At 44.5% G+C, this 26,437-nt stretch overlaps 1 protein-coding gene across 1 annotated transcript; it reads left to right on the top strand.

Moving 5' to 3' along the window:
- The first annotated feature begins 15,702 nt into the window (after positions 1–15,702).
- LOC127553047 (histone H1.10) lies at positions 15,703–17,588 on the top strand. Its single transcript, XM_051983457.1, has one exon. The coding sequence runs from the start codon at positions 15,948–15,950 to the stop codon at positions 16,629–16,631; it is 684 nt and encodes a 227-aa protein (XP_051839417.1). The 5' UTR covers positions 15,703–15,947; the 3' UTR covers positions 16,632–17,588.
- The last annotated feature ends 8,849 nt before the right edge of the window (positions 17,589–26,437 follow it).

The raw sequence follows: 26,437 nt of genomic DNA on the forward strand, positions 1-26,437 counted from the left end.
GGTTTGTGCTGGTAACCATTTCTCAGTACTAAACTCTAGAGAGATACAAATACAAAAGCGGGGCCTCCCTTGCCTTCAAGGATCTTCTGTTCTAAAGGGGGCTGTCACTGGGATGGGGAACTTGTCCACAGGGCAGTCGATTGAGGTGTACTCTCAAGAATGAAGTGACTATTGATAAAATCTTTGGGGGAAGGTATTGTGGGTGGGCAATACAGCACGGGGAGATGGCTAGCTCATTTTGCATTTATTCACCAATCAAGACAAATGCAGATCTGAGTTGGAATTTGCTTACTACCTGAGAGACCCGGCAAGTCACAAATTCTCTGGGCCTCATTTTTCTCATGTAAAAAAGAGAATTAGATTAAATGGTGTCCAAGGCTCCTTCACTCTAAATCAGCTCTGATTTCAACCTAATAGTTAACAACCTTTTATGAAAGACGAGTGATACTTGGAAGCAGGAGTACTGAGTTAAGATCCTGTCTTCAAATACAAACTACATGGTAATGAGTAAGTTACCTTTCAAACCCTCAGTTTTTCTCACTCCTAAAATGGGAATGACAATTTTGCTTCCTTCCAGAGTTGTAAAGAAAGTAATTTGTGAAGCTTGTAGGGCTATGTGAGTTATAATATCCTTGTAGGCAAGAAAAAATAAGAGATATAGTTAAATAGATGTAGATTTGATAGGATGACCAGATCCCCAAAGCCTGTAATTAATGGGTCAATTGGCAGGTTGTCTATAGGAGTATCTGGGAATATGTTTTTGGCACTTTTAATAATAGGAAGGAGAATTTTATTGGTTGGAATACCATTGCAAGTTGTATATATTCATTACAGCATTTTGACTTGGAGGAGCCTTGAGAAGTAAACCTTGGAGTCTGCTGTGTCTGAGGCAAGACTGAAGCCCAAGCTGTCCTGGCTTCCAACTATCCATTATATCATGGTGACTCTGATTGATTTATATAATGCTATCTCATTTAGCCATGGGTACTAAAGTTGTTAGTTTATTTTACAACTTCAAAGTTTTAAGTGATTCAGGATACCCAAAGGAGGCTTCCAGGACATCCATGTCACAGGAGGTCTGATGGTGAAGTGGTGGGGGGTCTTCAGATATTTAAAGGGCTATCTTTTGACATGGAATCAGACTTTTTTTCTCCAATAGTATTTTATTTTTTCAAACACTGTATTTTTGTAAGTTTTCAACATTTATTTTTGTAAGATTTTGTTTTCCACATTTTTCTCCCTTTTCCTACTTCCTTTACCTTCCCTCTTCCTTATATAGATTATACATGTACAATGTTGTAAACACATTTCCATATTTGTCATGTTATGCAAGAAAAAAATGTATTCTTATTGGCCCCATAGGGAAGAACTAGAGGCAATGGATGGTCCCAGAAGCGACTCTGCCTAAGATTTATCTACAAATGGATACAGCTAAACTCTGTCTACAAGTAGAATGGGATGCCCTGCCACTGGAGCTCTTTGGTGGACCGAATAGTGTAATTTAACAACAAGAAAGTAAGCTCCTGAGGGCAGAGAGTTTTGTAATTTTTTAAATGCCTTATTCCTGACACTTAATAAATCATTTCTTTAAATAAGGTGTTCTGCAACTCAGATTTTGTAAACCCCAGATTCTTTCCACCTATTAAAGCTGTCTTCCAGATGGTAAAAAATCAGGTAGGATCTAGTTCCCTGCCCTAGGGCCCCAATGGGGGCTTGTTCTTTCTCTTCCAAGTCCCAAGATCAGAGGCTCCCTGAAACTGGAAAAAAAAATGGGGCAAAAACTTGCACCTCCTGCATCTTGGAAAGGGCAGCAACAGGCTGTGGCCGAGTGGGAGTCATGACAACAGTGACTTCAAAAAGCCAGGGTTTCCTTCAAAGCCTCCTAATCACCCTCTACTGAAATCTCAACTCCCTGCTCAATGAAAGTGCCCAGTGTGCCCATGGGCAGGGACCAGGTCACAGGAGACAAGCCAACTCCAGAGCTCTGGAGGAGCAATGTCTTGGGGGGTCAGGACTCATTAGAGCTTCCCTTCTGGGAAGGGCCAGAAAAGTGGTGAGGGGAGGCCGCTTATAATCATGCAGTGGTGGAAGGAGCTTCAGACAGCACAGACTAACCAATGATTCCCACCGGCTGTTCAGTGACTCTACCTGTCATCCACATCCCTTCTGTAACTCCTCTCTGACTTTAGGCACCTTCTGACCCATTGACACCCCCTCCTCCCAGAAACTTTCTTTTCCTTTGTCTTCCTCTCTTCTGAACTGTTAGCTCCTTTTCTGTTTCCTTTGCCAGTGTTATCATCCATTTCTCTACACCTTCATAGGTGCTCCTCCATATTCTCCCTCCCATGGTGCTCTCATGCCCCCAGAGTTTAAAGAATAGTTTCTGTGGAGATGAAGCCTTAATCCCTTTCCTGATCTCCTAACCCAGAATCCCCCACTAAACTGCCAGCAAGGTGAGTCTCCCAACTACAATATCCTATTGGTGTTACAAACCCTACAGAACTGAACCCTGACTAGAATGTGGGAAACATGGCTTCTGTACTTGGTCCTTAAGTTGGTATGTTCCTAATCCCATTATGTTGGAAAAGAGAGGGAAGAAGGATCCGATTATGACTAATATTTTTCATTCCCATTAAGTTCATATTTTTATCCACCCACCCCCCCCAAATGAGGAAACAATTTGAATTCCAGCACTTTAAAAAATGATAAAGGTTTCAATGCATACTTTCACCTCTCCCTCTCCCTGAAATTTCCCCCTCTATAACACCCCTGTAGCCCTCTTGTCCATGCGGGTATCCCTCCAACAGCATTCCTCATCACCCGGTACTTCAATGCATATTCTCCCCTAAGTTCATCACAGTCTGCCCCCAAGCTGGATGGGGGCCTTCCCCATATTCTTGTGACATTGTGAAAATAGGAATATGCAATGGGGTATTGCTTTTTAATTGCTTTTACAATGATCAAACATTGAATTTCCCTACCTGTTGAAGTGCAGACAGTACTGGGCAAATATCAAGGAGTTAAATTACAAAGATACTGGTAGGATGGGTTTTCCCTTTATGGAATGAGAACAAATTTCTCCTTAATTGAACTGGAGAGGGCCCTCGATGACTGTAGTTCACAAGTGAATCCAGGCAGCATGGGTGGGAAAGGGAGGGGTAAGCTCTCCTACTGTCCCTCATCAGCCATGGTGTTGAGCAGTAGGACCTGGCAGAAGGCATTGCATGTAGTAGTCAGGTGAGGGAGTTCTGAGACACCTGAGGAATCACACACACTTTCTAGTCCAAGTTAGTAAGGGAAGAAGCAGTTTCAAGCATGTGCAGAGGGCAAGAGAGAGGAGGGTGGATTTCAGGGAGAACCAAGCCTAGCAATTAAGCAGGAGACCAAGGACATGGAGCCTCTGGTGCCAGAGACAGAGTCATCTTGACCCTGTGCCTTCCCTCAGTATCACTGAACTCCTAAGCTTTTGTCTATTCTTGCCATGTATTTGTGGAAGAGTGTGCTCTGGTTTACTGGGTCAGGGTTTTGTAGTTACTGTTTTTATTCTCTATTATCTGGGGTGGTTCACACTCCCAGACCCCTCTAGAACCTGTGAGACAGTACTGCCCTCTGGGAAAGCATCCCAGAGACACTGCCAAAAAGGGAACATACAGGTTGTCTGCTGGTCATTTCCCCTTGGAACTGGCCCATCTTTTTCTGTTGTGTTTCTTTGATAGCCTTTAACCACTGTGTCTCCTGTTTAATGTCACCCAGGCTTACCACGTGCATCTCCTTTGCTCTCTGGATTATTCTCCCCTTCAGTTGCATGACCCACAGCCATCCTAAGAGCTGAAGAATATTGTTGATATGAATATAGGTGAGCTTTTGTTCAGGGGAGAAGCTTGAGATGAGAACTCTGCAGTTTCCTACAGGTATCCCAGCCAACCAGTTCTTCTGCTTAATTCTAGGCCCATCTCATTTTTCATTTGCAGGGTCTGTGCGCTCTATGAGAGTTCCAGGCAGGCTCTCTACTAGGTCATCCAGTGGATAAAGACCACTCTTATTCACTTAAGACACCTTTAAACATAACAGAGGCCACCTTGTTTGATGACACAGATTATTATAGAAGAGGAGATCCCCCAAATGTTTCAGTTTGTGAATGAGATCATATCTAGCTCTACAACATTCTGGAGCCTTCCTAGGTAAGCACTCTAATGAAAGATTTCCCCATCTCAAGAGCAAGACTGGCCTCCCAAACAAGATAGCCCCTTAAAAAAAAATCTTCTAAATCAATCTGTTTGCCTGACAAAACATTTCCCTTCACTTTCCAGATATTCCGGCCAGTGCTTCCTGAGTTCCCTTAGATTTTCCAAGTTGAATTGATTTTTTAAATGATTTTTTCCCTTTTCTGCCTCATCCTTTCACAAAACAAAAAGCCCACAGTAGCATGTGTGCAGCTACAGGTGACTTCCGATTCTTTTTCTCCAGAGCAGCCCACCCTTCACTAGGTGGCTCCAAACTCATTTCAATCAGATATTCTGTTTAGCACCTCAACAGCAAGGTGCTAGGCAGATTGTGTTCTCCAGCCGAGGACACAAAAGAGCTGAATAACAAAACCTCGTCTTTGCCTTCTTTTATTCCCCAGCCTGTTGCCTCCCTTTCCTTTTCTTAGATTCATTTGGTCAGTGACCCATTTATAAAGGGGCAGCTAGGCGATGCAGTGGATAGAGCAAAACCGGGCCGGAGTCAGGATGATGTGAGTTCAAATCCAGCCCGAGACACTTACCACTTCCTGGGCTGTGTGACCCCAATTGCCTCACAAAAAACAAAAATGATCTCTTTAATTTCGTTCAATAGATGGCAGTGAATTGATATACAACAGAGTCAAAGGATTTGGATGCGCATTCTCTGCAATTTGCTGAGGAGGCAAAGACGAAAATCACAGTCCAAATCTGAGTTTCTGATCCAGTCGGGGAGGGTAACTGCAGCAGTTATGAGTACAAGGTAGAAGGGGGTAACGGTAAAGTGGTTTGAACTGTTAGAAAATGTCATAGAGAAGTCCGGCACCTGATCCGGGCCTTGAAATTGGAGGTATGGATGGAGGGAATTGACAAGGATGGGAGTTGAACCATAGAAATGAAGGCCTGGAGAAGGGAGAGATCAGGAAAAGATGAACATGAGTTTCCTAATTTGGTTTTTTTTTTAATTTATAGCTTTTTATTTACAAGTTATATACATGGCTAATTTTACAGCATTGACAGTTGCCAAACCTTTTGTTCCACTTTTTCCCCTCCTTCCCCCCATTCCCAACTCTCCCCTCGCCCCCTTCCCCCCCATGGCAGGTTGACCAATACATGTTGCATATGTTAAAGTATAAATTAAATACAATATAAGTATACATGTCTTAACAGTTATTTTGCTGTACAGAAAGAATCAGACTTTGAAATAATGTACTATTAGCCTGTGAGAGTTTCCTAATTTGGCTGGAAATTGCATGAAAAGATATTATAAAATGTGAGGCTGGAAGTAGGAAGGCTAGACCTAGATCTGGGTCGTCCTTAAGGAGAAAAGTTCTATTAATAACCAATTAGATTAGGATTGAGATTTTTTTCCTTTTGATTTCCTCTTTCAGAGACCAGCATTTATAATCCTCCAGGAACATTCTCCTCAATCTAGGGTGGGACCTTACCCTATTAGAATTTAATTTTTGATTTAAATGTAAAAAACAAAAACAAAAACCCTAATCCAGGTGAATTCTAGCCCCAAAAAGCTTTGGAAATCTCATTGTTCAGTTTATGAGGTCTGAGTGCAGGTGGAGCTCTTTATCTAGATCACCAGAGGCAAATGTGGTCTGGGCGGAGATGAACTGCAGGCTGAGCTTCACCAGCTAAAGTTCTGAACTTTTAGCCCATTAGCTCATTAGCAATATATCCACCAAATCAGGTTGGTTTTAAGCCATCAGGGGCATCTCCTTTTCTCAAGACATTTAAGCATTTGATGATCTCAAATGCTTCCCCACTGGAAGAAACTACTGACCATTAGCTAGCCTAATTAATAAACTGGTTATTAATTACCCAGAAACTCTGTCACTTGAACTTTTCCTTCATCTTATTATCGAGCATCAAAACTACAGTGTTGATTTTAACCTGTTGAGGGAGGAAAACGACATGGTTGGGTCTGTGCATCAGGATGATTTTTTTGGCAGCTAGGTCAAGATGGATTATAGAGAAGTGGGACTAGCGGCAGAAAACAATTAGGAAGCTGTTAGTCAAGGAGAAGTTTGAAAGGTCTGAAATAAGATGGTGGCAGTGTGAATGGACAAGTCTTCTGACCAGCACCCTCAGTTTCCTCATCTGTAAAAAAAAGCAGAGAGTGGACTAGATGACTTCCAAAATCCCTTCTAGATCTATAATCCTTAAAGCACTGTACAGATGTGAGTTGTTATTGTATAAAGTTTCTCTAGATTTTTCTAATCTAGATCTTAAGGAATGGAATTTTACCAAAATTGTGTATATTTACATTGACAAAAAATTTCTGGGAGAATCAATGAGGGGCTCCTGACCTTATAAAATGAACTTCATAAGAATGTGTTTGGAGTTGGTAATGTAATGCCAGAGAAACTGAGGCAGGAGAGAGATTAGAGAGTTTTTAATATTTTATTAATGGGAGGGTAAGATCGACTGGACAGGACTCTCGTCTCAAATTATCCAGTCAGACAGAGATAAAGATATACTGGGACCAAGGAATTCATGTTGGTCCCAGGGCTGGAGGAGATTGTCATCCCAAAGAATCCAGCCTCCAGCAATGAATGGAGGAACCCCAACTTCTTAAATACTTTTTCTCTGATAGAGGGAAAACCTCTATCAGGATAGGAGGCCATAAATCCTAGAAAACCCAGAGACAGGATGTCTGAATACAAAGAAGTAAAGATATCAATGAGATATCTTGGAATATTTTAGAGGGATATTGTAAATCCTTGAGGACAGAAAAGAGTCAGGAAGCCTACTCTCTTGTTTATCTTGCTAATTTATAACCTTTGAACAAATAATCCTCAGTCTTACTGGGTCAGAGAGGGATTTACAACTAAAGAGATTGAGACAGAACAGTTAAGGAAACTGAGACAAGGGAAACTTGTACAGGGAAACTGAGTTAGGACAGTTAAAGAGAACTATGGCATAACAGTAAAGACTTCTGACACCACTGAATTTGCCCCACTTCATTTTACATAATAAAACTGGCCACCCATATGTGTAAAGTCATCTTCCCATCCTATTAAACCGCCCGTCTGGCTTTTTTTCTCTATTCTACCTCCAAGGAACTTTCTTCTACAAGCTCATGAGCTCCTAAAAAGCCAATTTTTTTCTTGTCATTGTTGAAAATAGATGCTATATCCTGAAACCAGGGAGGAAGCTTGGATGCGCCGAATGATGTTCTTCCTACAGACTGTCACTGATGAAAACCAGCAGAATGTTGCTAATTAAGAAACATGCCTCATCTTTTTCCTTGCATGTGAATGTCTTCCTATGATGGATGCTTTATTCACTTCATAATATTGAGTCTAAGCCACTCAAATGCCCCTATCTTTGATTCTTACAGGGAAGAAATAGCCTCCCCAGGGCCCAAGTTCAGAAAAGAAAAAGCTCACCTTGAACATTTTTTTGAGCCTGTGACCTTGTATGGAAGGTTCAGACAAGCCTGGGTTATAATGTAGTGACAAAAGCAAAGGATTCCCTATTCTCCAGAGTTCTTTTAAGAGCAGGAGGTCTGTCTCATGTAGTCATGGGACTTTCTATCCCACTTACACCTTAAATAGGTAAAAGAGGAAGCAGTTTGGTTTGGAGCCAGAGATCCCAAAGTAGGAATGCACCGTCACTGGAAGGAGAATTGGATAATTCACTGACTCCCTGGGAGCTAATTCACAGGCCCTTCCATTCCCGGCATGGTGAGCCCCTTTGCTAATCCCCTGTTCAGAGAAGGGAGGTTTAGTTCTCTGTCATCTAGATCTTCAGAGAAGTGGGCCTTTGTTCTCTCCACTAAGGAGGCAAAATTATTTGCTTTTATTGAATGACTCCTTTGTGGGAAGAATAGTACCAACAGTACCACTAACACTATTTGTCACTCCAAGATCTCAGGCTCCTGTTGCTCCCCACTTGTAAAAATGGTATCCTGTATTTCTATGGAGGGATTTCAGTCTTCACTCCCAGTCTCCATATCCAATCAGTTGCCAAGTCTCCAGCTAGACAACAGCTCTCCCCTAACAACAAAACCATGCCTTAGATACCTCTCCCTTGGTCTACTGCAACTCTAACCGCTCTCCTGGCCCTCGAGTCTGTTCCCTTCCTGTATCCTTCACCCAGTAACCAAAGTCACCTTCCTGAACCACTTCACTCAAGAAGCTCTAGGAGCTCCCAGTTACCTGAAGTATCAAATGCAGACTCCTCTGGTTGCCATTTAAACCCCGGTCTATAGTTAATCACACTTTATTCCCTCCAGGATTCTGGACAAATATCTGCCATATTCCTGGATAAAAATGTTCCTTCTGACCTTTCCCCTTGGTTCGGTTTATGTGCCTCTTCCCAGAAGAACCCATTACTACTTCCCCAGTTGCTAGTTTATATTTTTCTGGTGGGGAAAACTGCCGAGGCTGACAGATGCTTGATGTGATGGCCAGTAGAAGATGGGAGAAGGATTATAGTTAGAAATTAAGATGTATTCAAAACCACTATATCAATACAAGGAAAATAAATTTAAGTTGAGTTATTCTGAAGGCCTTAACTCTAAATCTAATCCAGGAGTTCACCTTACTTTTTACTAGTTTTGGGAAAAGTCCCTAATTTAGTCACTGTGGGACCCCAAATATATAAGTAATGGCTGTGGCTAGTGATAAAAGACCTCCTAGCAAATTGGCTGGACTCCCTCCGGAGCAAAAAGGTGCTATCTCTAATTCCAACATGAGACTTCACTATATGCTGTATATTCTCATATTCTTTCTCTAATTCTCTCCTCTTGTTCTGTCAGCCCTTGTTTTCTCAAAAACACTTCTATCCCACCCATCATCAAAACTGTTTCTCTTAAATACTTAATTCCTCTAGACGTTTAATTCAGTCATTTACTATCTTTCAGTTAGAAATTTACATTTGAATCTGCATCCTTCTCTGAGCCATAGTCTACCTGGAATAAGAGTTTTCAAGTCCCTTATTCATATTCGGACTCCCCGGGCGAGGGCCCAAGCCTGGGGATAATCCTTGGGTTTCTTAGTCATTTTTTGGAAAGGGGAGATTTATTTTGTCACTTGACAAAACACTTTGCAAAAATACAAGTTGATATTTAGGAAAGTTTGTTTTAGCAAGTGACTCTTTTGGCTTTGGGGAAGATGGCTGAATAGTCATTGCAGAGACTGTGTTTGTGTTTCTGAGGCTGATATGTAACAGCTCCAGGTGACCTCCCCTCTATGGTAAGCTCAGAAGAAACCTTAGCGCTCCGATCCCAGAGATATTTGCCTCAGGCTACTTTGGTTCCGGGGCCTCTCCTTCCTGCCCCTCCAGTGGACCCCGCTCCCACAAGGTTCAGTGAAAGCTGCTGTTCTCCCTCCCTGGGGGACTGAGTCACTTCTCATCCCATCTCACTCTGAATCCTATAGTTAATGACTCACTCAAGGCCTCCCTCAGCCTTCCCTCCCGCCCCCTGCTCCCACCTTCCTCCTGAGATTCTCACTCTTCCCCCGCCCCACCCCCAGCTCCTGCACCTCAGAAACCTCGAAGCCCCGGCTGCTCGGCTCCAATGTTGCCATCTTTTTGCTGATAACTCCCTACTCTTGGACATCACGAATATCCCCACAGAAGCGAAGCCGAAAAACTGGACAGAAAGTGTATGTAATGTGCTTCAAAGGGACAAAAAGGTGGGAGATAGGACGTGGGCAGGTAGAGTATCAATAGCTGATGGGGATTGATGACAACCACTGTGCTGAGTGCTGGGATGGAAATACAAGCCAGAAAGTGTTTGCCCTCAAGGAGCTTACATTCTGTTGAGGAAGCTGGGAAAGAAGAGAGGGAAACGGCATAATGGGGACTCCGCATGGAGGCCGGCCGGTTCTGAGGGGCTATGGGCTAACTCTCAGACCATTGTCCAGGGGCGGGAAGGTCTACAGTTCTACTCGGAGGTCCAGAAGATGAGTGGGGACAAGATGTGTAGTGATGTGGAGTTTAGAGACCTGACACCAGGATCAGTTAGAACTGGTGAGCCCAGCGACACCCCCCACCCACACACACACCCCTAATTTAAGTGCCTCATCTTGGGGACCGAAGAGATGCCAGGAAGTATTTTCAGTGGTATTGCCCTGGGAAACTAAGTACATGGGAAATCCTTTACCTTACCCCAAGTCCAGAGCCCACGCGCGTTCTAGGATGGGAGGTTCAGGGGCAGTGTCAGAGACCTTTTGCCACCTGGCTTCCCTGCTGTCCCTGGTTTCCTCATCCCTGGCAGCTCCCAGTCCCTTCCGGCAGGCTGTCTCCTTGGGTACCCAATGGTCTTTGGGCCAGCAGAAGAGTCCCCTGGGAGAGAGAGCCAGGCTTCCTGCGAGGTGAGGGGGGTGAGGGGAGGTTTCCTCATTCAGGGGTCCCCTCCCCTTATGTGGCTTCTGTGCCATCTAACTCAGCCATTCCTCACTGCTCCCCAGCATGCCCCCTTTCTCTTTAATTCCCATCTCTGCCCCTCTGGGAGCTAGCTCTGACTTCTCACACTCCCAAAGGCACTCTCTTTTTCCATTCAATCTTCCTTTCCCCAGTATTCAGCAAATGATGGGCAAATCTGAGGTAATTCCTCCCCTTTCACGTACTCCTGCTTCTCTTCCTCCACTTCTTTCTATTGCCAACTTCTTCAGCGAGGCAAGCCTGAATGAAGCAAGGGAATCAAAATAGCAAAAACCCACCAATCATCCTCATCCCGAGAGGGTCCTGGGAGTAGCTGCAGCCTCTTCCTGGGGTTCAGGATGCGCCCTAGGAAGCTATCTGAGATTCTGCATTGAAAACCTAGAAAAGAAAGTTCTCCCCAGCAGAATCCTTGACTCTGGCAAATGGCTCAACATCAGAAACGGTGGAAAAGCGGAAGCTGCAGCATGGCGACTTTCCGCTCCGCCGCTGTGCCTTGAAGACCATGGAGACCTTCAGTTAGCTTGCCTCCCCCCCGTCAGGCTGCAAGCTCCCCGAGAGCTTTTCTGGCTCTGCACAGAGCTGCTCGCTCGTTCAGGCTCCCTTGGGGCTCCTCCACTGACATGAGGCTATTCCAGTGGACAGCAAGGAGACCGAGATGCAGGTATTGTGGAGATGGGCTCGTTGGGGAGGGAAAATCAAGGGGGTTGCTGGGTTTGGGATCTGGGAAATGAAGACATTGATGGCAGTTCTTCCCAAAAAATAGGCAAGAGGGAAGATTTGGGGGAGATAGACCCTGAATGGGACTGGTGATACCTACAGGCCACGTCCAGTGGAAATGTGTGCTAGGTAGGTAGAAATGGAGTACTGGATCTCTGGAGAGAAAAAAGGGGAATGAAGATTAGGGAGCCACTGGATAGAGATGATTCAGTTACTCAGTCTTCACATTGATCTCTAATCACCTCAACCCCCCCCCCCCCCCAATTAGTGCTCTTCTGACTTCAGGAAATTGTGTTGCATTTTTCCAGCACGTTTCTCTTCGTCATTGTTGTTTCCTTGCCACAGAAAAGGCCGTATCTAGCCATTTTTCTCTTCCCTTGCCCAGGATGGGGCCTAGCACATGGCACGTGCTCTATAAATGCTTTTTGAATTGAACTAAATTGAACAAGTCAGGGGCAGAGAGACGGGTTTAGTAGGCTACTGTAATCTAGGCAGGAGATGATGAGGTTCTGAATGAGGGCAGAGACTGGGTGAATTAAGAGACAGATGCTGTAAAAACTTGAGCTGTCTAGTCTCAGCAATGAAACTAGGGATTTGGGGGAATGAGGGAAACAGTCATGGAGGAACCCCAGGTTCAGAGCCTGGGGAAAGGGACTGGGAAGGAATAAACTCTTACGTATTTTATAAAAAATGTTTATATGTAATTTACCTATTATGTGCCAAGCATTGGGCTAAGCATTTTTACAAATATCTCATTTGATTCTCACAACCCAGGAGACAGGTACTAGTATCCATCCCCATTTTTCAGATGGGGAAACTGAGGCAAACAGCACTTGAGTGACTTGCCCAGGATCACACAGCTAGTATCTGAAGCCAATGAGAACTTGGGACTTGCAGACTAGGTTGAACCAAAGGAAGGCGGTATGTCAGAATAAGGAAGTCAGGAGGAGGTGTGGATTGTGCCAGAGATAGACCGAGTTCCTTTCTGCATGTGTTCAAGGCTAACTGCCCACACTGAGCGCCTACATTTTCTCACCACCTACTCCTTGACTCCATGAAATCTGACTCCCCAGTCCTGCAATCTGCTGAAATTAATTTCTCTCAAGGTAACTAATGATTTCTTAAGACTAAATTCAATAGTCTTCCTCCCCTCCCCCACTCCATCTTTTTCCCCTTACATTTTTCTACAGCACTGATACTGTTGACAAGCTTCTTGCAATTTTCTCTTCCTGTGGCTTCATTTAACTAGATTGTCCTTTCCCCCTCTTTTCTTTCTACCTCAGCCCCAACGAATTCATTCCTTAGTCTCCTTTCTCACTCCTGAAATATACTTACGTAAGATCAGAGCATACAAAAAACAAAGAAAAACTAGCCTCTTCCCCAAAGGAACTCATATATACATATATATATATATATATATATATATATATATATATGTATATATATATATCCTCCTTTACTTTTTTCCTCGATGGTAGTTTATTTTTCCAAATATATGTATACTTTTCAACATTCATTTTTGTATAACTTTGTATTCCAAAATTTTCCCCCTCCCAAGTCAGCAAATAATCTGTTACAGATTAAATTATTTTTAAATTATTTCCACATTTTTCATGTGATGTAAGAAAAATCAGACCAAAAGGGGAAAAAAAAAGTTGAAAATACTGTTTCAGTTTAGGTCCTGCTTTTCCAACTGCTGGATAGATAATTATTTGTATATCCAACCAGCACCTCAGACATAAACATCTCCAAACTAATGAGACCTTTTCCTTTTTCCTTTCTCTGAACATGTGAGACATAAAACTTTGATAGATCTCTGAGGGCAGGGACTTCTGTCACTACAATTGCCTTATCAAAAGACTGCATATAGCAGGACTTCAATTAGCCTCTGATGGACTGCTAAATGATCTCCCATCTGGAGTCGAGATCTTAATTCCAATCTGGTTTTAGACACTAACAAACTGTAATCTCAAGCAAATCACTTCTATCTCCCTCAATTTTCTCATTTGCAAAATGCAGACAATTGAACCTATCTCCCAGGTTATGAGGATCAAATAAGAACCTAAAAACACTATATAAATGCTAGTTATTATTACCGCTATTATGATTATGGTAGAGGCCTCAGAAAGCCTTCCGATTCTAAGATTCTGTGTCCGGGTGAATGAAATATTAAAGGACCTAAAAATTAGCTGGAGGGTAACGGAAATACATTTGGATTGGGAAAGGGAATCAGGAGTACTTCTCTAAGCATACCTTTGATGAACTATGTAGTCTTGAGCCTCAGAATTTTCTTTGTAAAGTGAGAGGGTTGGACTATATGGCCTTTTCCAATTGGGACGGTCTCTGAGTCTACTCCAGAAAGAAATGTGGGAGGAGAGAGGTGGACAGAAGGTGGATTAAGAAGTAATTGAGAGGGACTGCAGCCTTTAAGTGGACTAACAGCCACTTTAATTAAGGTATTTTTGAGCCTTTTAAGGGTCTGACGAGGGGCTTACTTTCAGCTAGCTGGCTGAAGGCCCTTTCCAACTTTGAACTTGAGTGACTGATCCCCACAAGGGAGCACAGCTATGATCACCGATTTCAAACCAGAAGGAACCAGACCTCATCTAATCCAGTTTCATTTCACACATGATCATGAGGCCCTCAGAGGTTACATGACTTGATCAAATAAATTACAAAAAGTTTTAGTGGCAGATCCAGGTCTTAACTATGCGTCTCTTCCTAGCTGAACCCCTGAATCGGGGGCTTTTGAGGGTCTAGTGAGGGATGCAAGGGGATGATCAGCTTCATGCCCTCCTAAATATGAAATGGGCACTAAGGCCTGGCCATACCAAGCCCTACCTGTTCCCTGGCAGAGAATATTGTACCCCAGAAGCTGAGGGGAGAAGGGGCCTGCAAAAAGATGGAGGGGAGGGAAAGTCTGCTCCTTCCAGGCAGAGGGCTGAGATAGGGCAAAGACTCCTCACTCCAGCTCAATGCTGGACATCTCCTCCTGCCCTGGTTTGAAACCCGCGCCCTTTCTCTTCCAGCAATCTCAGCATTGGAGGGACTTCGGGGCCTCTACCATAATTCCCTGCTTCTCAATTCAACCTTCATCCTCGAACATCCCCGCCCCCTCCTGCATCCCCTCTGCACTTGATCCCCACTCCTCCCACATATTGTTCCTCTTCTCCCCCTCCTCCTAGAGCCTGATATGGGCCCCTTGCTTCTCAGTGACCGTCTTTCCGAAGTGGGAATTAACCCCCTCTCCCCCACGTGGGTGGGGGTTGGGATTTGGAGAAGAGTGGGTCAATCCCGCCTCCCCACTTCTAAATGCCAGCGTCAAACACTCAGTCTTCCCGAAGACTCTCTCGGGCCAGCCCCGGCTGGTGCTGCGGGTGGGATCCTCCCTGAATTCAAGACTGGGGGCTGAGAAGGGCTGGGGCAGCATCCGGAACGGGCCGAGCGCCGGTCCATTCCCTGGTCCCGTTTTCCTTCTGCACTGTTCGGAGGGGCGGGGGAGGCAGAACTTGCCCGAGATGACCCCTGCCCCAACACACACACACTCACACACTCACTCTAGCTGAGACACTTGTCTTACTCGGTTGTACCGATTCCCTTCGGGAACTCGCCGGCCCCCAACCGAACCCGGCTTGGGGATGGGGGTTAGCAAGCAGAATGCTGCCTGGGCTTCATAAAAAGGAACACTGGGTTGGGGGAGGGGAAAGCTGATTGGAGGATGCTCAGAAATGCACCCAAAGAAGGCTGTCGGCGCGCCTTCACACGCACAGGCTCCGCTAGATGGGAGGGAGGGGTCCCGTGAACGACCCCCCCGCTTCTTCGGAACCCACATTCCTTCTGGATCAGGAGACCCCCCTAGAAGTTTCTCTAGCTCAGCTAGCTAATGTTGCTCTAGCCTACCACGTGAGGGCGTGCACTGTGTTAGTTACAACAAATTAAACCTGGGGCAATTCCCCCGCCGAAGCCCCCCGGGACCCGGAGAGGGGTCAGCCTTCAGAAGTGCACTCTTCTCTCCCCAAGGCCCGGCTTCGATCCCGGGGACGAGGATGCCAGGGGATGATAATTACCCTGAAACAGGGCGCCCCCCTCCTCTCCCTCTCCCGGAGCTTAGGGTGTGCCCTTTTATTTCCCTTTTCGGGGTTCTTTCCGGACTCGGGAGGCCCCCAGCCGGGCGCAGCCCGGTCAAGCACCGTCCGCACAACGGTTTTCTCCCAACTCCGGGTCCCGGGCGCCGTGGCCCGGGGAGATAAAGCCCCAAGAAGGGACACCAAGAAGCACAAGTTGGTGCTGGCCCCGGACCAGCCTGTTGTTGTTCTCAACGTGGTCCGCCGCCGAGCAATATAAGCCGCGCGCAGGAGCCCGCCCAGCTAGATCCCGGCGCTCAGACACCAAAGTGGGAGCGGCGCCATAGGCTCATCCTCAGCCCCAACCCTGGTACCCAGCGGCAGAAAAAGCAGCGGCCCCGGCCTCGCGCTGTTGCAAGCCGGCTCCTTCTGCGCCCGCCGCCCCCCCTCCCCGGAGCGCCAGGCTCCCATCGCTTTCCTCTTCCCCTCCCGTCCCCCCGGCTTCCGCGCGCCGCCGGCCACCAACCCGCTCGCTACCATGTCCGTGGAACTGGAAGAAGCGCTGCCCCTGACCCCGGCCGAAGAGGCTCCCGACACCCCCGAGAAAAAGCCGGCCAGCAAGAAGGCCAAGGCGGGCTCGTCGTCGCTGTCGCCCTCCAAGAAGAAGAAGAACAACAAGAAGAAGAACCAGCCGGGCAAGTACAGCCAGCTGGTGGTGGAGACGATCCGCAAGCTGGGCGAGCGCAATGGCTCGTCGCTGGCCAAGATCTACAACGAGGCCAAAAAGGTGCCGTGGTTCGACCAGCAGAACGGACGCACCTACCTCAAGTACTCCATCAAGGCCCTGGTGCAGAACGACACGCTGCTGCAGGTGAAGGGCACGGGTGCCAACGGCTCCTTCAAGCTCAACAAGAAGAAGCTGGAGGGCGGCGGCGGCGGCGACAAGAAGGGTTCCGGCTCGACTGCCTCTCACCACAAGGCCAAGAAGGCGGCGGCCTCGGCGGCTTCGGCGGCGACCTCGGCGCGGCGCGGCGACAAGAAGCCGGCCAAGGCCAAGAAGCCCGAGAAACGCTCCCACAAGAAGGGTGCGGGCGGCGGCGGCAGCAAGAAGGACAAAGGCAAGACCAAGAAAGCGGCCAAGAAGGCGTCCGCGTCCGGGGGCAAGAAAGTGAAGAAGTCGGCCAAGCCCAGTGTGCCCAAGGTGCCCAAGGGCAGAAAGTGAGCGCGCCGCGGCCGGGGGACCTAGGGGGTGGGCCGTACGGGCCGGAGCGCTGGGGCTGCCCGGCCGGGAGAGGCCACTCTCCCCCGCCCCCCTCTCGGCTGCCTCCTTGTCTTTACCCCCGCCTACCCTGCGGTACCCAAGCTGTGACAGCCGCCCCCGCCGAGTGCCCACCTCCCTCCGCCACGGACTGAGCGAGTCGCCCGCGGCCCGAGATCGGGTGGAGAGGCGCCGACTTGCAGCCCCGACACCCAAATGGTTATTTTTATAACGTTTGGATTCGGGGTGGGGGAGGGGACGGTTTTTTTTTTTTAAACCCTTTGTGTAGGTTTTGTACTGTTTGTTTACAGGGCAGCCCTACCTCCAGCCCCTGGACAGTGTTCCCGGTCGGAACCCCGGGGGTCGGGGGGAGGGGACGCAGGGATGCGTCGGGATGCCTTTGAGTGTTAACCCTCCCACTGCTTCGCCTTCGCGGATCCCCGCCCCCGACTGCTGTAGCGATTTTTTTTTTTTGTTGTTTGCTTTAGAATTTTGAAACAGCCCCGGCGACGCCCTTATTGGCTCTCGCTATTGGCAACAGGACTGTCGCCATGGCGACGGGTCCTTGGGCTCCAATTGCTAGAGCTCGCGTGCGCGGTGGGGGTGGGGGGAGGGGCGGGCGAGGCCGCTGGTTGGCTGCGGGGGCGGGGCGGGGGGGAACCGCCCCACCTTCCTCCTGGGCCGGGCCCAGGCGGGCTCGTGCCCCTCCCCTCTGCTGGGGGCTGGGGTGAAGGGGACCAGGGCTCCCCGCCTGCGACTCGGGGCCCGGCGGGAAATTGATGCCTTCTGTGCGCAATGTACAATCGCTCGGGGCCGCGGCCTCCCCAAAAGCCGCGGATCGGGGCCCAAGGCGCTTTCACATGCCCTCGTTGGCCTTTTTTCTATTTTTTTTTTTTGGCTCAATAAATTGTTTAAACCTTTGGACTGCTTCTGTCTGTTACCCGCCGCGTTGGGGAGGAGAGGAAGGCGTATCTCGGCGAGCGCGTTGGGGGGAGGAGGGGAGGGGGAATCTCGTTACCCCAATCTCACCTGGATCCTCGACCTTACCCTTTAGTGGGATGGGAAAGGGAGCAGGTGGCCTCCAGCCAGCGGCCGGTTCTGGCCCTTCCCTACATTAGGTCGGGACGCCGAGGAGACAGCATCTCCGGGCGCTGCTCTGCGCCAGGAGCTGCCTGGGGCGGGGCGGGGCGGGGCGGGGCGGGGCAGGACCGGATAGCGGGTACTTCCAACCTGCCTTTAAATTTCCTGTACACTAATGAGAGTGGTTAGAAGTAACGTTATGTTTAAAATGGACAAGGTGCACCTCACCATCACCCCCAATTTCCAGAGAATACATGAGGACAGAGAAAAACGGGCTGGATTTGACTTGAACCTGTCACTGGATGATCACATTGACAGCCGGGACCTTTATGAAAAATGCCTTGACTAAATTTTTAACAATTTTTCAACCCCCGATCTTTGATGCAAAAATGTTTCGGATGATAGTTGATTTGCGAAAAGTTATGAAAGCCCCTCTGTCCAGCTAGTCCAACCTGGTAGTGAGATCCCCGGCCCAAGTGCTAGCGTCGGAGCCACTGCTGGGAACAGACGCAGCCCGGGGATTCCCCCTCCAACGGCCCATTCCGTGCGGGGGGCTCTGCGAGCATCTTTCCTGATACTAGACTCCCATTTGGGCCGCAGCTTCTGCCTGTGGCAAGAGGACCGGACCCGTTTTCCAGTGATCCTGCTCTCCCGGAAGAGTCCCAGTTCCTTGTGAGCCTCGGCTGGCGCGGGCTCCAATTAGCTGCTCACAGCTTGACTGACATGGAGCTTTCTGTGCCCCTAAACCCCCCACGGCTTACTGTGGTATTAGTGGCTTAACATGCTGCCCCTAAATCACTGTGTCCTTGCGCACTTCGGCTCCCTCTTCGGGATCTCGGCCAATATTGGCTCTATCCTGACGAGATTTTTTTTTAATCCTGTCCCTCCCGGAGTGAGTGAGCTATTCCTGCTGCCCCTCCCCCCTGCCACCTGCAGATTAGATGTGGGTACCCTGCCTTTATCTTAGCGATGGAAAAAACAAGACCGTTAGCGGGCTGGCCGGGAGCCAAGCACGGGTCCCTGGGGCTTTCCCTTAGAGAACCTGTTCAAGTTGACTGGGCCAGAGACTCCGCTGAAACTGAGCATTCGTGTTCCAAAGCCTTTTTCTACAAGAATACCATAGAAGCGGTTTTTTTTTATAATTAAAAATGCTTAAATTATGTAACATTTCTTTGATAGAAATTTAGGAGTTTTGTCAAAAATCAGTCTGTCACGAAGTCATTCTTGAAGTCATGGTGAGCTCTTTTAGAATTCTGTCTGCTGAGTCTTTCACAATATCTTTTAGAATTGAAAGTCCTGTGGTTTGCTTCCCTTTTTTCAAAGTCTGGATGATGTTTTTGTCCTCCAGGACTGAATGAAGTACCTCCACAATCTTTCAAATATTACAGACGTTTTAATGTTCCTGATCGTAGAACAAGTTTTTTGGGAAAGTGAGTGAATAGATGAGCAACTAGAAAAATTTTTACTTTGCCCAACGGCTGGATCCCAGAGGTTTCATTCCTAGTTGAGGAGAGAAGGCAAAGTAAACAATATGACCTAGGCCCTTGCTGATAACCATCTGAAAATTATTTCCTAACTTGAACCAGGATCAGTTTTTTGGCCTGATTTCCCAGAATCCTCTGCTTTCTTCACAATTCTTGAAGTAGGCTGCCCCCATTTATATCAAGTGACAGGAAAAAGGTTTTAGGATTTTAGAACTGGACCTTAGGGTTCATTTAATTCAATGCCCTCATTCTTCTTCCCCCAGATTAATTATGAATTTTTAAAAAAATTTTTACATCACATTCCTTTCCAGATATCTACCCCTACCTGACATCTTGTAAACTCTCCTCCTTCCCCACCCCAGGCTTCCCTTGGAACAAAAGTGAAGAAGAAAAAGAAAGCTGACCAATACAATTTGCCTTGATTTGCAATAGAGGCAATATTCCAGTCCCTTATTCTTGAAACCAATTGACATAAAATACCTAAAATGTGCCAAGCACAATAGCTGGTGGAAGCCCAAAGATAACAAGGAAATAATCCCCGCCTTGGAGTATCTTGCAAAGCTTTTGGGGGAAACATATACACATAAAAATTATGGGTAATTTGGGCAGGAGAAGGTACTGCTAACTGGAAAAACTGAGGGCTGAGCTTTGAAGTGAAGGATTCTAAGAAGTAGAGGTGAGCAGCAAATGAATTACAACTAAATACATGGAGAAAACTAAATACTGTCTGTAAACACAGGCAGGAAAGCCATTTTGGCCATACAGTGTTTAAAGAAAGAGGTGGGGAGCTAATAAAAAATGTTCCTGAAGGGAAGGTAGGAGGTGTGTTCTCTCAAGTCTTAAGGTCCGACTTGGCCATTATAATTACACAGTGTTGAATTTTAGTTGATCATTATTTATGTCTATGTTGTCATCATATACATTGCATTTCTGCTGCTGCTTTTTCCATTTATATCTTCCTGTGTTTCTCTAAATTGATCCAATTAATGTGAACCTGACCAGAACTGGCCTTTAACCTGTGGGTGGAGTAGTTTTATTCCATCACAGTTATGTACTGCAATTGTTTAAACATTCTAAATGGCACTTTATCTGAGGTGTCAGACAGGCAGCTGCAGGCCACAACACTCCCAGAGTGTGACAGAACTAAGTGAAAATATTTTTGAAAAAAATGTCTAATAAAATAAATACAAACACAATAGAACATAGGTAATGCTAATATGTGATTTTCTTTTTCTCATATTCAATTGTATATTTTCTCTGTTTTGGCTAACCACTACTGATTGGAGAGTTTCTGACAAAGAATTATGCCATTGAAATGCATCATTGCATTATCTTTTGAAAGCGGTATTACAGTAATGATAGCATTTGAAAGGAGCAATAATAATCCAAGGTAGTTTGGTGCAACATGTGACATAAAATCCAGCATTTTACAAATGGAAAAACTAAAACCTCTAGCATCAAGATCCTTTGAGCATTTTCATCATGCTAAATTAGATATGTATCATGTTCTATGATCACCATAATTCTACATTGGTATCTTATTATCAAGGAGAAAATTCAAGGAATAATATGTGATTTTCTAAGCCAATATGCAGCCCACAGGAATCCTTATGCAAGAATTGGGAGCCCCTGTCTCTATCTGAGTTGTTTTTCACTGTTCTGTGTGACTGCCAGTCCCCATTTTCAGGCAATGTTTAATGCTTAATAAAAATTTTATTTATTGGAGAAGCTGCTATCCAATTCAACAGCTTTATTTGGAATACTGTGCTAGATGGTGACAGATATAAAGACAAGGAAGACATGTGCACCAACTGCCTCTTTCTTCAAGATATTTGCAAGTAGGATGAGAAAGAAGAGACAGAAATAACTAAATAGAAGACAGGATGGTCTAAATGTCATCCTGCGGATACAAAAGCTATTGGGTTTCACAGAAGGAAGAAAGTACATTTGCTAAAAGACTAAGTAAGACTTTTTGGAGGGAATGACATTTGGCTTTAAAAGGAGAGTGAAATTTCTATAGACAAAAACTGTGGGATAATAAATGTTTGTGGTTTTAGACATGTTGAGTTTGTTGTGTTGGCTGGACCTCGACTGCTCACCAGTTAGTTGGAAGGGCAGAAGAGAAGGTTAGAAATCCAGCTTGGGGAGTCACTGAAACAGGGATAATAGAGTGTTCATTTTAGGAAAGCTTTTAAAAGTCACAGACTATTATGACAGAAGTTCGTTTCTCAAGGCCCTTGTATGTAATTTACTCATTTAACTTATATTTTATAAATAATTGTTCTCTTTATTGAGCACATCTATATGTAAGATCTATATTAGGATTATTGGAAATAAGGATAAATAAGATACAGTCCCTGTCTTCGAGAAGTTTAGTTTTTTTCTTTTTTCCTTTTGCTGAGGCAATTGGAGTTAAGTGACTTGCTCAAGGTCACACAGCTAGAAAGTGTTAAGTGTCTGAGATCAGATTTGAACTCAGGTCCTCCTAAAGAAGTTTACAGTTTTAACTAAATGACATAAATACAAGTAAATATAAAGTAGAATATAAGAAGGATATAAGAGCCTCGGTATGCAAAGCTTACCAAGTTTAGAGGAAGAATGGGTATTCTTTTGATTGGAGGTTTTATGACACTCAGCATTAAAATGAGGATTTCAATGGGCCTGTCCAAGTGAAACCTACAAGAAGATAAATAGGGCCTAAAGAGGATTTACAATGTGGCTAGATGGGTTAGATGGGCAACAAAGGTCAAATATTGATCACTATAATGGTTAGTGGAAATGGCTTTGAGATAATCTCACTGAGGCAAACCAGCAACTTGGTGAGAGGGTCTACTACCAGACAGAGAATCATTTTATCATCTGGTGGCTAGTTGGACACTTCCTAATACGTGTAGGGTCATGGGATTCAGCAGCTGAGGAATGGAATAAGGAATGAGAATAATCAGCAACGTCTGAGAGAAGGGATGGAAGCCAGGTCATTTGCTCCTCAGCAATCCTCCAAGTTCAGGTGAAAGGAAAAATGGGTTCTATGTGCTCCAGAGCTCCAGACACTAGCTGTGTGGAAACCATTGACTCCTCAGTCTTCTTGCTGGATCCTCCTCCAGATGACACCATAGGTGTCCCTTGGCTCCTGTCCTGGGTCCTTTTCTTTTCTTCCTCTGTACACCTTCACTTGGTGATTTCAGCAGCTCCCATGGGTTTAATGACCATTTCTATGCTGACTAGTGACCTCCACTATCCCATCTCCAACTGCCATCCAGAAGTCCCAACATGCCCAGTTGGCATCTCAAACTAAACCTATCCAGAAGAGAGCTCATTATTGTTCACCTAAATCCCCCCAGACACATATAACACACACCCTTCCTCATACTACAGAAGGTAAGACCATCCTCCCAGTCCCTCAGGCTCACAATTTAGGAGTTATCTCATCCCTGTGCCTAACCCGTTGGTGAGATCTGCAACACCTGAATACATCCTCCTCTCTCTAATGCCCTCATCACCTCCCACCTGTACGCTACAATAGCCACTGCTGGGTCTACCTGTCTTTGGACTCCAACCCATCCTTCATTTGGCCACTAAAGAGATCTTCCTGAAGGGCAATCTGACCATGTCATCCATCTTACTCAATAACTTCCAGTGACTCCTAAAATCAAATATGAAGTGCTTTCTTTGGAATTCAAATTCTATCACTGCCTAGCCATCACCTATCTTTCCAATTTTCTTACACCTTATTCCCCCACATCTCCTATGCTAGTGACATTGGCCTTCAGGCTGTTCTGCAAAAGACACACTTCATCTCTCATCTCTGGGTATTTTCTCTGCATACCCTCTGTCTATAAAGCTCTCTCTCACCCACTGCAGTATTGACTTCTTTCGTTTCCTTTAAGTCTCAATAAAATCCCACCTCATACAGGAAGCCCCTCTTAATTCCTGTGCTTTCCCTGTTGATTACTTTTTATCTATCCTGGAGAGTTTGCTTTATATATATTTGTTTCCTTGTTGTCTCCCATATGGAACTGTGAGTTCCATGAGTGCAGGAACCGTCTTTTGCTTCTTTTTTGTATCCCTGTTCTAGGCATAGTGCCTGCCTAGAACTAATAGGCACTTAATAAATGTTTGTCGATTTATTGAAACTTCAGATCCTTGGGTAGCAAGAAGTTCAAGGTGTGGGTGGAAAATGGAATAGCTCGTGTGAGGCTATAATAGTATCATCCCTTTATAAGTAGTACATTCCCCAAAGGGGAACATTGTGGGACTGAGAGGAAGAAGAAACTTTTTTCTGTGAGGTGCCTGCCCAGTTAGTAGAAGCTGGGATAGCCCAACTCTTTTTTGTGTTGTTCTCTTCAATACTATTATTTTCCCAAATACATGTAAACAGTTTTCAACATTCGTTTTTGTAAGATTTTTGTGTACCAAATTTTTTCTACTTTCCTCACCCTCAAGACAACAAGCAAACTAATACGGACTAAATATGAACAATTTTTAAAAATATATTTCCATATTTGTCATGTTATGCAAGAAAAAAAGACCAAAAGAGGAAAAAATGGGAAAAAACAAAAAGGTGAAAATACTATGCTTTGATCTATATTCAGTCTCCATAGTTCTCTCTCATATGTGGATAGCATTTCCCATCCTAAAACTATTGGAATTTCCTTGAATCCCCACATTATTCAGAAAAGTCACATCTATCACAGTTTGAGCATTACATTATCTTGTTATTGTATATATAATGTTTTCTTTGTTCTGCTCATTTCACTTAGCACCATTTCATATAGGTCTTTCTAAGTCTCTCTGTATTCATCCTGTTGGTCATTTCTTACAGAGCAATAATATTCCATAACATTCATATACCACAATTTACCCAGCCATTCTCCAATTGATGGGCATCCATTCAGTTTCCAGTTTCTGGCCACTACAAACAGGGCTGCCACAAACATTTTTGCACATATGGGACCCTTTCCCTCCTTTAAGATCTCTTTGGGATACAGACCCAGTAGGAACACTACTGGATCAAAGGATATGCACAGTTTGATAGTTCTTTGGGCATAGTTCCAAATTGTTCTCCAGAATGGCTGGATCATTTCACAACTCCACCAACAATGTATTAGTATTTCAGTTTTCCCACATTCCCTCCAATATTTATCATTATTGTTTTCTGTCATCTGAACCAATTTGAGAGTTGTGAAGTGCTATCTCAGAGTTGTCTTTTTTTATTATAGCTTTTTATTTACAAGATATATGCATGGGTAATTTTTCAGCATTGACAGTTGCAAAATCTTTTGTTCCAATTTTTCCCCTCCTTCCCCCCACCCACTCCCCCAGATGGCAGGTAGACTAATACATGTTAAATATGTTAAAGTTAAATACAATATACGTGTACAGGTCCATAGAGTTATTTTGCTGCACAAGAAAAATCGGACTTTGAAATAGTGTACCATTAACCTGTGAAGGAAATCAAAAATGCAGGCAGACAAAAATAGAGGGATTGGGAATTCCATGTAGTGGTTCACACTCAGAGTTGTCTTAATTTACATTCCTCTAATTAATAGCAAATTAGAGCATTTTTTCATGACTAGAAATGGCTTTAATTTCTTCATCTGAAAATTGTCTATTCATATCCTCTGACCATTTATCAATTGGACAATGGCTTATATTATTATAAATTTGAGTTAATTCTCTATATTTAGAAATGAGGCCTTTATTAGAAATCTTAGATATAAAATTTCCTCCCCCTCTACCCTTCCCTCCAACCCCACCTATTTTCTGCTTCTTATCTAATTTTGGCTGCATTAGTTTTGTTTGTGCAAAAACTTTTAAAATTTAATATCAAAATTATTCTTCTTTGGCCATAAATTCCTTCCTTCTTCACAGATCTGAGAGAGAAAATATCTGTTGTTCTCCTAATTTGTTTATATAATCAACTTTTATGTCTAAATCCATGAACCCATTTTGACCTTATCTTGGTATAGGGTATTATTTCCTTGTAGTTCTTACAAACCAAAAACTCTCTCTTCCATTCCAGTTCTTCCTTCCATTATATTACCAGGTTTATCTGTATTTGCACAGAATATGATTTTGGTTTTGTATCTAGATCTGACACACTGGTTATTTTTATTTAATTGTTTTATCGATTTTTCTGGTTATACATGTATATTAACTTTTAAAATACACATTTCTTTATGAATCATGTTGGGAGAAAAAAATCTGAACAAAAGGGAAAACCATCACAGAACAAAAAACAAACAAAAACAAAAACAGAAAAATCCTTCGAACATTCAATCTCCATAGATCTCTTTCTGGATGCAGATGTCATTTTCTATTCAAAGTTTATTGGGATTGCCTTGGATAACCGAAGCACCGAAAAAACCAAATCTTTTTTAATTCATCATTGCAGTCTTGCTGTTATTGTGGGCAATGTATTCTTCGTTCTGCTTATTTCACTCAAATTCAGTTCATGTAAATCTTTCCAGCTTATTCATCATTTTTAATAGAACAATAATACTTTTCCATTACTTTCATATACAATAACTTATTCAGTCATTACCCAATCGATGGGCATCTATTCATTTTTCCACACTAATATTTAATAAATGCTTATTGAATGAATGAATGTCGCTTCTGAAATCACCATGATTTAATGGCTTACCTATAAAATATAAACTCCTTACCCTAAGATTTAAAGCTCTCAGCAACCTCTCACCACCCTATGCTTGCTCATAACACACCATGCCCTCCCTCTTGTTCTTCTTGCAGACTCTGTGCCTTCATTAATTTTGCTCATGAGGTTTCCTGGTTATTCTAATCGCTGTCTTTTCAAATGCTATCTCCACTTGCAGGTCCAATTCAGCTGCCATGTTCTTCATGAAACACTCCATTATCCCTTCATTCAGTAACCATCTCTTATTCTCCACCCCTAATAACCTTGCACAGCACTTGGATTTTCTCTCTTATACATATAATGCTTTTCATGAACCTAACAATGTTATATGTTTGTAACAGTCACAATTTGCTTTTTAAAGTACCAAAAAAGAAATGATAGGTTTTAAAATTAATATTGTGAGCTTGGCAAAATTCAACAAATATATACAAATATAACACTGTACACACAAAGACAAAAAAAAAAACTGATAAAAATAAGAGCACATGTGAAACAGAATCTCCTCTATTGCTTACTCGTTTGTGAATATTCCAAACTTAACATAGTAA

This window comes from Antechinus flavipes, chromosome 1 (genome assembly GCF_016432865.1).
Source record: "Antechinus flavipes isolate AdamAnt ecotype Samford, QLD, Australia chromosome 1, AdamAnt_v2, whole genome shotgun sequence".
In the NCBI taxonomy this organism is placed as follows: Eukaryota; Metazoa; Chordata; class Mammalia; order Dasyuromorphia; family Dasyuridae; genus Antechinus; species Antechinus flavipes.